The sequence below is a fragment of the Rhinolophus hipposideros genome (genome assembly GCF_964194185.1).
Source record: "Rhinolophus hipposideros genome assembly, chromosome: 15".
Classification (NCBI taxonomy): domain Eukaryota; kingdom Metazoa; phylum Chordata; class Mammalia; order Chiroptera; family Rhinolophidae; genus Rhinolophus; species Rhinolophus hipposideros.
The window spans coordinates 29012386-29024903 of NC_138061.1; the positions used below are offsets into that span (position 1 = coordinate 29012386).

General features: G+C 45.6%; 1 protein-coding gene across 3 annotated transcripts in view; it reads left to right on the forward strand.

The window, feature by feature from the left end:
• The window catches only part of MYOF (myoferlin), a 130019-nt gene that overhangs the window by 32761 nt on the left and 84740 nt on the right, over positions 1-12518 (forward strand). For all 3 annotated transcript variants that reach the window (XM_081073980.1, XM_081073978.1, XM_081073979.1), the window contains exons 4-7: positions 430-538; positions 3794-3881; positions 11469-11635; positions 12291-12419. In XM_081073980.1, coding sequence (XP_080930106.1) covers positions 430-538; positions 3794-3881; positions 11469-11635; positions 12291-12419 — 493 coding nt within the window. The remainder of the gene's footprint in view (positions 1-429; positions 539-3793; positions 3882-11468; positions 11636-12290; positions 12420-12518) is intronic.

Consider the following 12518-nt stretch of genomic DNA (forward strand, 5'->3'; position numbering starts at 1 on the left):
CAGTAAACTAACAATCTATTTACACTTCAACGTCTACTTAGGGAGACATTTTACAGTTGGCAATGTTTTGTGGGTCCTCTTAAATTACAAAGGAATGCTTGAATTTTGTCCTGCTTTTCTCTCTTCATGGATTTGGGGCAGGGGGTATATTCAGTCTTTGCCTCTCACCCACCTACCTCATTCATGACTTCAAATATCATAGGCAGCATAGTTTGACTCTTGAAATGACTATTATTATGGAGAAATGATGGCTGGTATGCAATGATGATTGTCAAAATACACTACAAGGATGAGAACAAAACAGCCCACACTTCATAGGAGTGATTGTAACGATAACAGATGAATAGGAAGGGAACTGGGAAGTCCTCTGAGTAAATGGAAGCGTGCTTCTTGCTGAGATTACTGTGTACTGTCTTGTTTCCACTGCAGATTGGTTGGCACGGCCACCGTATCACTGAAGGACCTGATTGGTGATCAAAGCAGGTCGCAGCCGTACAAACTGATCTCCCTGCTAAACGAAAAGGGGCAAGATACTGGGGTGAGCATTTTCCCACTTGTTGCATGGCTTCCAAGTAAGATGGTGAAGCAAATGTTTATTAAGAAAAGAGTGTGAAATTATAATTATTAGCTCACTACACACACACACACACACACACACACACACACCTACTGGCTTTGAGATAAACTGATCCATTTGCAAATGATATGGCCTTATTCTATATTCTCAATCACAGACCTAACAACTTAGATAAACTTGATTTTCTACAACAGAATGCGGTAGAGTGAGTGGGACCCTCTGTGCATATTTGCTTGGGTGTTAACATTTGTGTGGTGAGCATAGCTGTGTATTAGACACTCATTAAAACATTTTATGGAAGGTAATTTATTAACATTACCTTGGGATATCAAGATGTTAATAGCACAATAATAGTTTGTTATTGCGTTAGCAGCTGAATGTTGTCTGATCACAGCCTCTCTAAATAGGTACATATTGATATTGTTGATATGAGACCAGAATTCTCTTTCTCAAGAGCACTTTTAAAAATAATTGACTCAAGTATCACAGCTCCCAGATTTCCTATGATTGCTAACCTGCCCCTATAAAGTTACCATGTTTACACCATTAACCTCTAACACCTTCATTTTGCAATCAATTTATTTTGCTTGGGAGCCTGGGTAAGGGGAGAAAATTTTATACGAAAATAGGCCATTTTATACGAAAGTAGGCAAGAACACAGGCTAGTTTTCTCAATGTCCATTAGGAATGTCAATTTTGCTGGTCTAATTTCCCAAAATTACAGGTTTCCTATGATTCAGCATTCTAAACATAAAACGTAAATGTAGAATGTCAGCTATCATCTTTCTACCCAAAACCTCACTGAGAGATGATACTTAGAAAAGATAGTACAAGTCAGTGATATATTCGGTTGTCCTTTTTTTAAAGAATAGAAGAAAGCTTATATAGAACCCTGGGATGGCAGAACTAGGGTGATTGAATGGAGTAAGAAAGATGAAGGGCCTCAAGTCCTGTCCTCCCTCGCATCCCTGTCACCCGCTTTGGGGGGTCCCTGGAGCACCCCTGGGAGTCCTGAGGTTATTGGGAAACCACTAATCCCCAGAGGGTGAGCCACTCATGTACTCTCCTACGTTTCGAAAGTTTGATGCTTTGATTAAGTTTAGCAACGGAGCCCCTCAGTGCTTTCTGCATTCGGTCTTCCTGTTGTGGCCTGGGTCTTAACATAAGATGCTGCTCCTATGCTTCTTTATTTGCCATGAAACTGTTATTGGGGGCATCATTTCGTATCCTGTTCATTGTCTCCCAGATCATAGTTCCTAAGAGACAATTACCAGATGTAGCAAAAGTAGCAAATGACAGTGTGAAATGCCCTTTTAAATTTGAATTTCAGATAAACAATGAAAGATTTCTTTTTTAGTGTACGCGGTGTGATCAAAAAATATGGTGAATGTTTAAATTAAAAAAAAATTATTACAGTAAAAGACACATTGCCATTAACCCCCCTCAGAATACTCCGCTTTGCTTTGAACACACATATTCCACTCTTCCTGCCACTTTCTGAAGCGGTCTGCAAACCCTCTTTTATGAGTGTCTTTAGTTGCACTGTTGTGGCTGCCTCAATGTCCTGAGTCAGTTGAAAACTTTTACCTTTCATGGTCATTTTGACTTTGGGGAAGAGCCAGAAGTTACATGGTGCCAGATCCAGTGAATAATGTTTTTGACAGAAGTTGCCAAAGTGATGTGTGACATGGCCAAGTGCCATCCAACAGAAAGGCAGGGATCTTCAATACCGGAAGTAGCGCATCAAATCTTAGTAACAGTGTGTGACAAATTTCAACTTGTTCAGTGCGGTCAGTCAGGTGTGAGCTACGGTTGAGAGAAGGTGTGTTTTAAAGTGTGCTATAAATCATTCTCCATCATTACAATGCTCTGTGTCACACATTGCTTCTGGTATATACGACAATTTCTGTCAAATAAAAACATTATGGTGTGTCCTCATCCACCTTATTCACCGGATCTGGCACCATGCAACTTCCTATTCTTCCCCAAAGTCAAAATGATTCAAGACGTCGAGACAGCCATGATGGCACAACTAAAGACACTCATGAAAGAGGACTTCCAGAACTGCTTCAGAAAGTGGCAAGAATGATGGCATGAGTGTGTTCGAAGCAAGGGGGAGTATTTTGAGGGGGATTCATGGCAATGTGTCTTTTACTGTAATAATTTTTTTAATTTAAACATTCACCGTATTGTTCGATCACACCTCGTAAGTATGTTCTAAATATTTTGTCTGTATTTTAACTGGTAATTTGGGTGTGGTGTGTGTGTGTGTGTGTGTGTGTGTGTGTGTATGTGTGCCATCTTATTTGCAAAGGAATCCTTTTATTCTGAGGTTTGTAGTTCTTCGTTTTTGCTGTTAAATTTCATTTCTTTTTGGCAGATAGTAGTTGTGGGCATGTGTTTCCATCCCTCTGTTGACTCCTCGTAGCAAACTTTTTTGAAATTTTGTAGGTTCAGGAAATATAAAAGGATAGGAAACTGCCCTAAAATAATGCCACATGTGAGAAATTTATCTCAGATTTAAAAAGTAGGAATAACTTTATCTCCTCTAAGGAACTAACATCTTTCTTCCTTTCTGATAATGAAAGTTACATAACATTTTCAGTTCTCCTTCTTGCCTTGGCTTCTAGCCATATTGGGGTCACATTTTATGCCAGAGGCAATTGCCTCTTGAATTTCATGATTTGCATATTTGTTTCCTCTTTAATCTGACTCGATTCCCTTTTTTATCCTCTTTTATGAATCACATTGTTAAGTAATTTTTTGTTAGTCATTTAAAGTTCTTTATAGAGAGAAGGGTAAAAATAAGTTTCAGCAATTAATAAAGAAGTCAATGAGCAAATAAATAACATAATAATTTAAAAGGAACCCCTATGACTGTAATTCTGTGATTGGAGGTCATCTCCAGTCTAGGTTGGAGGCTAATTACAAGCTCATACTTGCTTGTCACAACTTTTGTCCAGTTTATGAGTTTGCCCCTTATAATGATACACTCGGCAGCCTGTACCAGGTAACTCCTTTCCAAGGCTTTCCCACTCCACCTGGCATCACATGTGGGAAGATATAAACAGTGGAGTGTGTGTCATCCTTCCCTCTTTCTCTTCTCACTTTCCTATCCCCCTGCTCCTTCTAGAACTTTTACTCCTGCAGAATTGGTTTACATAGCATCCCGTTGCCCTGCACTGATTCTGTCTGCAATGCATTATTTCTACCCAGGCCACCATTGACTTGGTGATCGGCTATGATCCACCTTCAATGTCACATCCAAATGACCCCAGTGGGACCAGCACATCAGGCACGGGAGGTAAGCTGACCCTTCTGAAGGCCCAGCCCACCTCAGGGGGAATCTACTGGAGACACACAGGAGCCTCTGAAAATGTCTTCCCTGTCAGTACACTGTTTGGAGCTCCCTGACCACCTAGACAATGTCTCATGAGGCACGTGGAGCTGCCCTGAATTGGGACATCCCAGCTGTTTGCAAAATGCTTTACAAGGGATAGGAGAAGGGTGAGGCAGCCCCTTACTGACCACCCTCACAGTGAGCCCACCTAGCACACACAGACTCCGGCTGAAGGTCCCAAGCTGGATTTGCTTTGGGTTTGTAGCTTCTACCCCACACCATGTCCCCTGGTTGTGAGGCCTCAGGATTGGCCTCTTCTCTCATGTGTCTCTTCACGTCCTAAATGTGCAATCATCAGGCTGTGCTTTCAGCCACCAGTCTCTTGGTCAGTGCCCTTGTGTTGGGGACTCTCTCCCTTGGTTTTGACCCCCTCCCAACCTCTAAACAGCTGCTCAGTCATTTAAGCAGTTGATATTTTGCATAACCCACCTTACTCTCCTTGTTCTCTGACATGGGTTTTCAGTCATTCAGGGCCATCAGGGCCTTCTCTGGATGGGGTTGGGGTTGGAGCCTTGGGGAAGGGCTTTGGGCCACAAGTGGAGGAAAGTCTACAACAATCAGCCCTTTCACACAGCTGAGTTTGACCTCGTCTTAGCATCTTTCCGGGGAGATATGATGTTAAAAGTGTCTCTGTCCCTTCCTCTATTCTGAGATGCATCATCAAATGCCCCTCTGCTTCTTCAGCCTTGGCATCTGCTCCAGGAAGAGACAGGCCCGTTGTCCCACCACTGTCACCTGCTGCCTTGAAATGCTTCCTGGGAGTGTGCCCTGCCACTCATTTCTGCCAGGCTTAGCTCCTCAGGTCCTGTCTTCTCTTTGTTTCTCTTGGTTCTGAACTCAGCTTTCTGGCCTCCTGCATGGTCTGCTCGGCGTCCACAGCAGCACCTCCCTTCCTGCCCCTTGGTATCGTGGCCCCGTTCCTGCCTGACTTTTTTTCTCTCCTCAGCCTGACCCCGCATGCCCTCACCCCACAGATGGCGCAATATTCAGGTTTTGACCCAGTTTTTGACCAAGTAGTTGGGAGTGTCTAGCATTGGTCAGCTGGCTCCTTCTTCCTTGGGGACCGTTGGGACTGACATAGCCTCAGAACATCAGCGACACACTCTGTGGTCAGCCTCTGCCCAGAAGCACCATGGGCATGCCTCTTGGTCCTTGGACACTCTCAGTGCTGCGAGAGCCCTGCCATGGCTCCTTTTTGCTGCCACAGCAAGGATGACAAATAAAACACAGAGGAAGCAGACTAGTCCTGAACAGGACACCATCGGGGGCTGACCTGAGTAGTCTAACCCATATCCTTCCCACCTCCTTTCGATCATTGTCTCAGCCTGGAAAGGGCAGTAGGTACTTTCTGGCCCACAAAAAGCAGCCCCAGTGGATAGGCTATCTGGAGTAGCTTCTGAATTGGGAGGATCAGGGCACTTTTCCTCACATTGATGCTTCTCCTGAACTGGATCCTTTGTGTTAGTTTCCTAAGGCAGCTGTAATAAAGTACCACACACTGGGTGGCTTAAACAAGAGTAATTTATTGTCTCCTATTTCTATAGGTTATGAGTCTGAAATGAAGTTGTCAACAGGGTTGGGTCCTTCTGGAAACTTTGAGTGAGAATCTGTAAAGTGCCTCTCTCCTAGCTTCTGGTGGGCGCTGGCCATCGTTGGCATTCCTTGGCTGTAGGGCCATCACTCCAATCTCTGTCTCTGTCATCGCACCGTGTTCTCCCCGCGTGTCTATGGAATCACACGTTGTTCCTCTCTCTGCGTGTCTGCGTCCAAATTTCTCACCTCTTATCAGGACACCAGTCATTGGAATAGGCCTACCCTCATCCAGTATGACCTCATCTTAACTCGAATGCATCTCTAAACACCCTGTTTCCAAATAAGGTCATATTCTGAGGTTACAGGTGGGCATGACTTTTGGGAGGACACTGCTCAACCGAGTGTACTGGTCGGTAAAAGGCAGTTTCGTTATGTTTATTCCATTTCAAGAGCCAAAATGTAAAATGAGCCCTTTTGCGTCACCCGTTCAGTCAGGACTTTAGAGAACAAATAACACTATGGTTCATTCAAGTAAAAAAAGTAAACAACTACTTTATAGTAAACTGGTGCTATACCGTTTCTTAGTATTTATGGAGTAAAGAAAACAGTTGCTGGGATTCCTGACCCATTGCTGCATGCTATAGTGCTGGAGGTGATAAATGCTTTACAGCTCCTGCCCTGCAGAAACTTTCAGTTCTCGAACTTAATTGTCAGACCTCCTATACTTAGCCCAGTGCCTGGCGTACAGTAAAAGTGACCTAAATGGTGGCTGTTATTATTATTATTACTATTATGACAAAAACAATTCCAAGTGGCTTGCAGTCATGAGGTCAGTTGAGTGGCATGCTCTGTATTGCTATTCAAATTGTTTTCTCTGAAAAGCAGAGCTATTAGAAAAAGATGATCTGGTTTGGCTCGGAGTCATATTGAGATGACCAAATGCTTTTTAAAACTATATCCTTTAAAAAAAACCACCAAAAAAGATTGTGACCTAGTGGGTCAGAAAGCTATGAGAATAAGCAATTTATGAAGTTATTGGGAGCGTAGAAGGAGATGGACCCATGTAATCCCCAACTCAGAAAACATGCCATTTCCCTGGAGCAAAGGCTGCTCCTTAGAAATGGGAAAAGCACCAACTCTTGAACTTTTAAACCCACTGGGGAGAAAATCCTTGCCATCTAGGCTGCCTTTGCCTGAGGCTCCTTATCCTCACTTCCTGGATTGTCTTGGCAGCACTAAGGCTCCAGCGGTGCTTGGGGACTGAGAGTCACCCATCCTCTTAGGAAGCTGACTCCCAGCAGGCTTTGCGAGGGCAGTTGGCCAAGGTCTTTCTCAGAAGTTCTTTAGAATCCCTGATACTGCTGGAGGGAGATAAGAAACTAACCAGAACTTAGGTTCCTTTTGTTTGGATTTCAAACAAAGAATGTTACCAAATGCTGGCCTCCAAATGAGCTGTGTCTGAAGGGCAATTTTATTTTTAAGTGTGAGATGACAAAGTGAAATTTTTTTAATTTAAAAAATGAACAGGGTTCTTTGATCTGGAAATGCGATCTTTGTTCTGTAAGATGAATATTCACCAAGGCTGGGTCAAGGGTGGCAGTCTGAATGTGGGCTTCATAATATGGCTATAAGAAACATTTTGCATTAAAAAAAAAAAATCTTTCAGTATCCTAGATTATCTGAATGTGTCCAGGGAAAGCATTCTTTTGTCTTAAAATCCAATTAAACTAATCAAGGATATCTTTGAGTACTTACTACAACTCTGTGACCTGTAGCCCAAAGTAATTAAATTCTGCCTTAACCAGTAGCACCACTTAATAAGACTTCGTCATGAGAAGCAAAATTAATATCACAGGCAGAGGTTGGCATTCTAGGACTCTAAGAGAAATGAGTGGGATGAGTATTTGGATAAAGGGGCCTGCTGGCCAGAGGGAGTGGGGGTGGGGGGAAGTGTCTAAATTTTAGGCCAGGAGGAAACCTTGGTGACTGAGCAAGTGTCGCTCTTCCTCAGCCATTCCTAGGAGTCGCTATCATTGGGAAGTTCTAACAGGACATTCCTCTGGTTAGATGGGGGTGATGGAGGTGGGGAAGGGATGGCCTACAGATCTGGTGACATGTGAGTGAGTAATAGCCTACTTTCTTCTGCTTGATAGGGAAAAGAAGTGCTAGATGAGGAGAGTGTGGGAGCCTGGAGGAAGGAGAGAGGTTGCTACCCATTGGGGAAAGGCTGTTGTGTATGCCAAAAGCAAACTAGACTGTATCATAAGGCCTCCTAGGGCCAACATCTCTGCAGCATTGGGTGGGCAAACAGTAGCCAGGTAGGGAAGTGTCATTGTCACAGTGACTGCACCCAGGGGCAGTTTGCAGGAATATTGCCACTGAACTTCTAGAAAGAGGCCAAAAGTGCATCTCAAGAATTAGAAAGACTTGCTTTGTTAAGTTGCTGGAGTTGTGACAGAGAGCCATTCCTAAGTGTTAATTAAAGCATCACTTGTAACCAAGTGTGGGTCACATAGGGAGTTACTGATATTCTACATTCCAGCTAAATCAGAAAGAAGGCAGGTCAGTGTTGGCTGCTGTGAAAAGCTTGCTAGGATTTGACAGTGTGACATGTTAATTGTTGAAGAGGCAAGATGGCATTCATACAAAGGGATTGTAAGGAGCTGGTCACAGCCAGAGAGGGACTGTAAAGAGGAGCAGAGAACTGGAGCAGTAACTATAGGGGCTGTGGAGTCCAGGAAATTTTCACTGTTTTTCATTGTCGGTGACATTTTTGCATGTTTATATCTTGGAATGCTCCAATAGAGAGGGGTAACTAATGAGCAGATACAGGGACAGAAACTGCGGAAGCAGAACCCTTGAGGAGCAAGGGGAGACGAGATGCATGCACATGGGAAAGGGCTGGCTTCAGGCCGGGGAGCAGAGACAGGTCATTGATTGTAGCAGGAGGGAAGGCAGACAACAACAGATGCAGGCAGGATGGTTGAATAGATTCGGAGTTGGGAGGATGTGGAAATTGTCTTCTGATTGTCTGCTTTCTTAATGAAATAAGAAGTAAGGTCATTAACTGATGGGAAGAAGGGTGTTGGAAGTTTTCAAGGTGCAAAATAGGTGGGAGTTCAGAAAGGTAACGTGATGTGATCTTGTTGGCTAATTAGTGGCCATCTCAGACCAGGATCCTGAAAACCTTTGAAATAGATGCCTTAGAAACATGGTTGGATAGCTGGGCAGTCCTGTAAGTCCCCTTAAAGTTTGTGATCATGAAATTATAGTGAGACTTGTCAGTAAGGTGTGTGTTCTTCTCAGGCAGGTTCAGCTGCCTGGGTCAGTGGAGGGGTGAATGAACCACATGAGTACAAAGAAGTGAGAGAAGGGAGGGACGGAGTGGCACACAGAGGAGCAACTGCAGTGTTAGATCACAGACTCTAACACAGGGTAGGAGAAAAGCGAGGATATGAAGGAAGTGGGGAGCGGGAAGGGAAGTGGTCAGTAGATTGGGCTGTCTGTGTGGCTACAGACTTGTGTACTGGAGTACTAGATAGAACAAACTAGAAAGATACAAAAGATGTCTTCTGTAGTGGGTTGAATACTGTCCCCCTCAAATTCCTGTCTATACAGAGCCTCAGAATGTGACCTTATTTGGAAATAGGGTCTTTGCAGATGTAATTAGTTAAGATGAGGTCGTATGAATTAGGGAGGGCCCTAAGTCCAATGACTGGCATCCTTATGAGAAGAGATGAGGTGTCCTTTTGAGAAGAGTGAGGGTGCATTGACACACAAGGGAGAAGGCCATGCGACAACAGAGGCAGAGAGCAGAGTGATATGGCCACAAGCCAAGGAACACCACGGGTTTTCAGGAGCCACCAGTTTAGTAAGAGGCAAGGAAGGATTTTTCCCCTAGAGGCTTCTGAGGGAGCTAGCTCGAGAGCACAGCCGTGCTAACACCTTGAGGGGTTGGAACTGTCAGAGAATGTGTTTCTATTGTTTTAAGCCACTCAGGTTGTGATACTTGCTTACAATCGCCCTAGGAAGCAAATATAACCAGCAACTTCCTCTGCAGTCGGGTTCCCAACTTAATGTTGTCCTCTGGTCCTGAAAGAGTCACCGTTTGTACATCCTTGTAGATCCACACGGCTGCGGTTCAGAGTCAGGCCTGGGTCTCATTAACAGGGCATGCCAGTACAAGTGCTGACATTTGGGTAATGAAACAGCTTGTGCAGAAGGGTGTGTTCTGCAATGCCTTAAGGGCCCCCTCATTCTTGTGGAACACTAAGGGTAGCATTGTTTAACCCTGTGCAGCTTCCTGCCACGTAAAAGGGCGTTCTCCTGCCCAAATATCCTTCCGCTGTTATGCAGAGATGCTGGAAGTAGCCATGACTTAGGCTGGTTTCCTCTGATCCATCCCTTTAGCTTAATGCCTGAATAGCAGAAGGTGTTTCCAGAAGAAATTGGCTCTTCATTACCTGCAGTCTGTTTCTGGAGCATCCAGCAAGAGTTAAATGAGAGCTTGTTCAGAGTGCAGCGCCCCTCCTTCTCCTGCTTGCCATTAACAACCACCAACCCCAAATGGGATAATCCATGCAGGGCGGAAAACCCACTTGGGCTCAGGAAGTTAGTCTGAGCTGTTGGATTTGCTTGAAGCTGTGCATTGCACAGTCTAGAACAGGCTTGCAGAAGGGGAGCCTGACCATCCACGCTTCCCTGAGGCTGGTGCCCAAGATGGGAGGAGCGCTCCTCTAGTGTCTGGGTGCTGTTTCCTGAGACCTGTGCAGGAGCTTTGCCAAATGGCTGAAGAATGTGAGAAGGCACAAGCAGGGGTCAGGATGCCCTCATTCATTACTCATTCCACATTCATCGAGCCCCTGCTGTATGCAAGACCCGGGGACCAGTGGATGGTGGTGGGAGACCTACGGGTTAACAATAGATGCAGTTTCTGCGGTGAGGACCAGGTAGAACAATGTGTGGTAGGCATGAGAAGGGGTGACTCACTCATCGGGGCGAGGTGGGGCGGGCCTATCCCAACACAGTACATTTCATCTGGAACTTGAGGCAGTGGAGGAGCTCGCCTCGCCTGGTAGAGAATAGGAGGAAGGACATTCTAAGAGTGAAAGATTTGTTCATATTTGAAGGCAGAGGGAAGGTTCCCATGGGGAAGGAGCCACTGGAGGAGAGAGGAAAAGGCGTGGAGAGAGAGAGAGAGAGAGAGAGAGAGAGAGAGAGAGAGAGAGAGAGAAATTTGGAGGGGTTTCCAAAGAAGTAGTCTCTCAGGCATGGGGAGGGGGTTCACTCTGCTAAGCAGAAAAGATTCCCCCCCCCTAAATATGAAGAGAAGCTAGAGGGATATGTGAGGGGACAGGTATGTGTGGAAGTGACAAACCAGGAAGACAAAGGCAGAGCATGCTGGCCACCTTGGTCTGCTTGGCAATAAAACTGGAGATGAGTTTCTTATCTGCCATAAGGATGGACGTGGCATTTCTGCATCAGGACACTCAAGTAGAAAGGAGACAGTACAAACCTTATGAGTAGATCTCAAGAAAAAAAGACTGTGGGAAGGGTGGAGTTGAAGCCTCCTCTACAAGGCTCCAGTTTCCCACAGCTTATCCTCCTCCCTCTGTGTCCTAACCACAGAAAGGCCCTTTGACCTCAGGCTGGGCTCTGAGATCAGAACTGTATGATGTCTGGCTGGGTCCAACTGCGCTATCTCCTGCTCGCCCACTGTCTCTGGTGGTCTCCCTGTCACTTTGAAGACAGCCTAAATGAGTGCCCTGAGTGCCATGAACGCATTTTCCTAAACACATTTACCTGAGTCACAACAACCCCAAATCAGTGTCCGCCAAGAAGCATCTCCTTCACCTGTTGCCTCAGGAACACTGAAAACTCTCCATGTCCAGGAAACCAGAGTTCAGATAGTCACAGGGCGACAGCCATTTCTGACTGGATTTCTTTTTGGTATTTTAGGAGAAGAGGAGGACGATGGAGGTGAGGAAGACAGGTTGGACAGCGCGGTCAGCGGCCCTGGGCCCAGAGTGACAAGTGGGACCATGTCGGGAAGTCACCTTGCCCAGAGGCTCACGAAAAGGAAGAACAACCGGCGGATGCTGTCCAATAAGCCACAGGACTTCCAGGTAGGAGCGGCCTGAGCGCTCCACAGTCTGGGTATACCAGCATATTGTCCAACTTCTGGCAATTGAGCTGATGTGGAAAGGACCCATTCCTGTGGGCAGTGGCTCAGCTAGTAAAAAAGGATGTCAGGGTGTAACAGGGTGTCCCACCTCTGCCAGTCACGTGGGAAGGGTGTAAATGCAGTAAGAATAGCTCTCCATGTTTCTTCTGTCAGAGGAGACTCTTCAGAGAAATAAAACCATACCCTTCTTTCCCTTTGGAGGTAGTAGGAAAGAAGTAATCAAAGAATAGAAGCACAAACATTGTGTTTTCATAGCTCTGGGCACTGCCTTAGACTTGGAGACAGCTATGGAGTGAGTTAGAACTTCCTAGAGCTCAGGAAGACCAGGTAGGAGGCTGGGGTCTGAGCTGGGACCGCAGCCCTGCCCTGCCCTTTCCAAGGCCAGCTCTGGATTATTTCAACCCCATTACTGCCCTTGGTTTCTGCAGCCCAACCTCAGTCCCCGCCTTGGGCATGGGCACTGGTGGTGACTCGCAGTCCATGAGCACCAGTACACTGCAAAGCTGCCCTGGCCTGGTATCAATCATCTTCACAGGTGAGGGAGCAGAGGCAACACCTGAGAAGGATCAATAACAACACTCCTTCTGTGCTTGCAGATCCGTGTCCGAGTGATTGAAGGCCGGCAGTTAAGTGGCAACAACATAAGACCTGTGGTCAAAGTCCACGTCTGTGGTCAGACACACCGAACAAGAATCAAGAGAGGGAACAATCCATTTTTTGATGAGGTAAATGGGCAGAATGCAGGTGCCTGCTCAGTGAGTCCGTTCTATTTATATGTACCTTGCTGCTTCCCACCTCTGCCAGTCCCATGTGGGAAGGGGAAC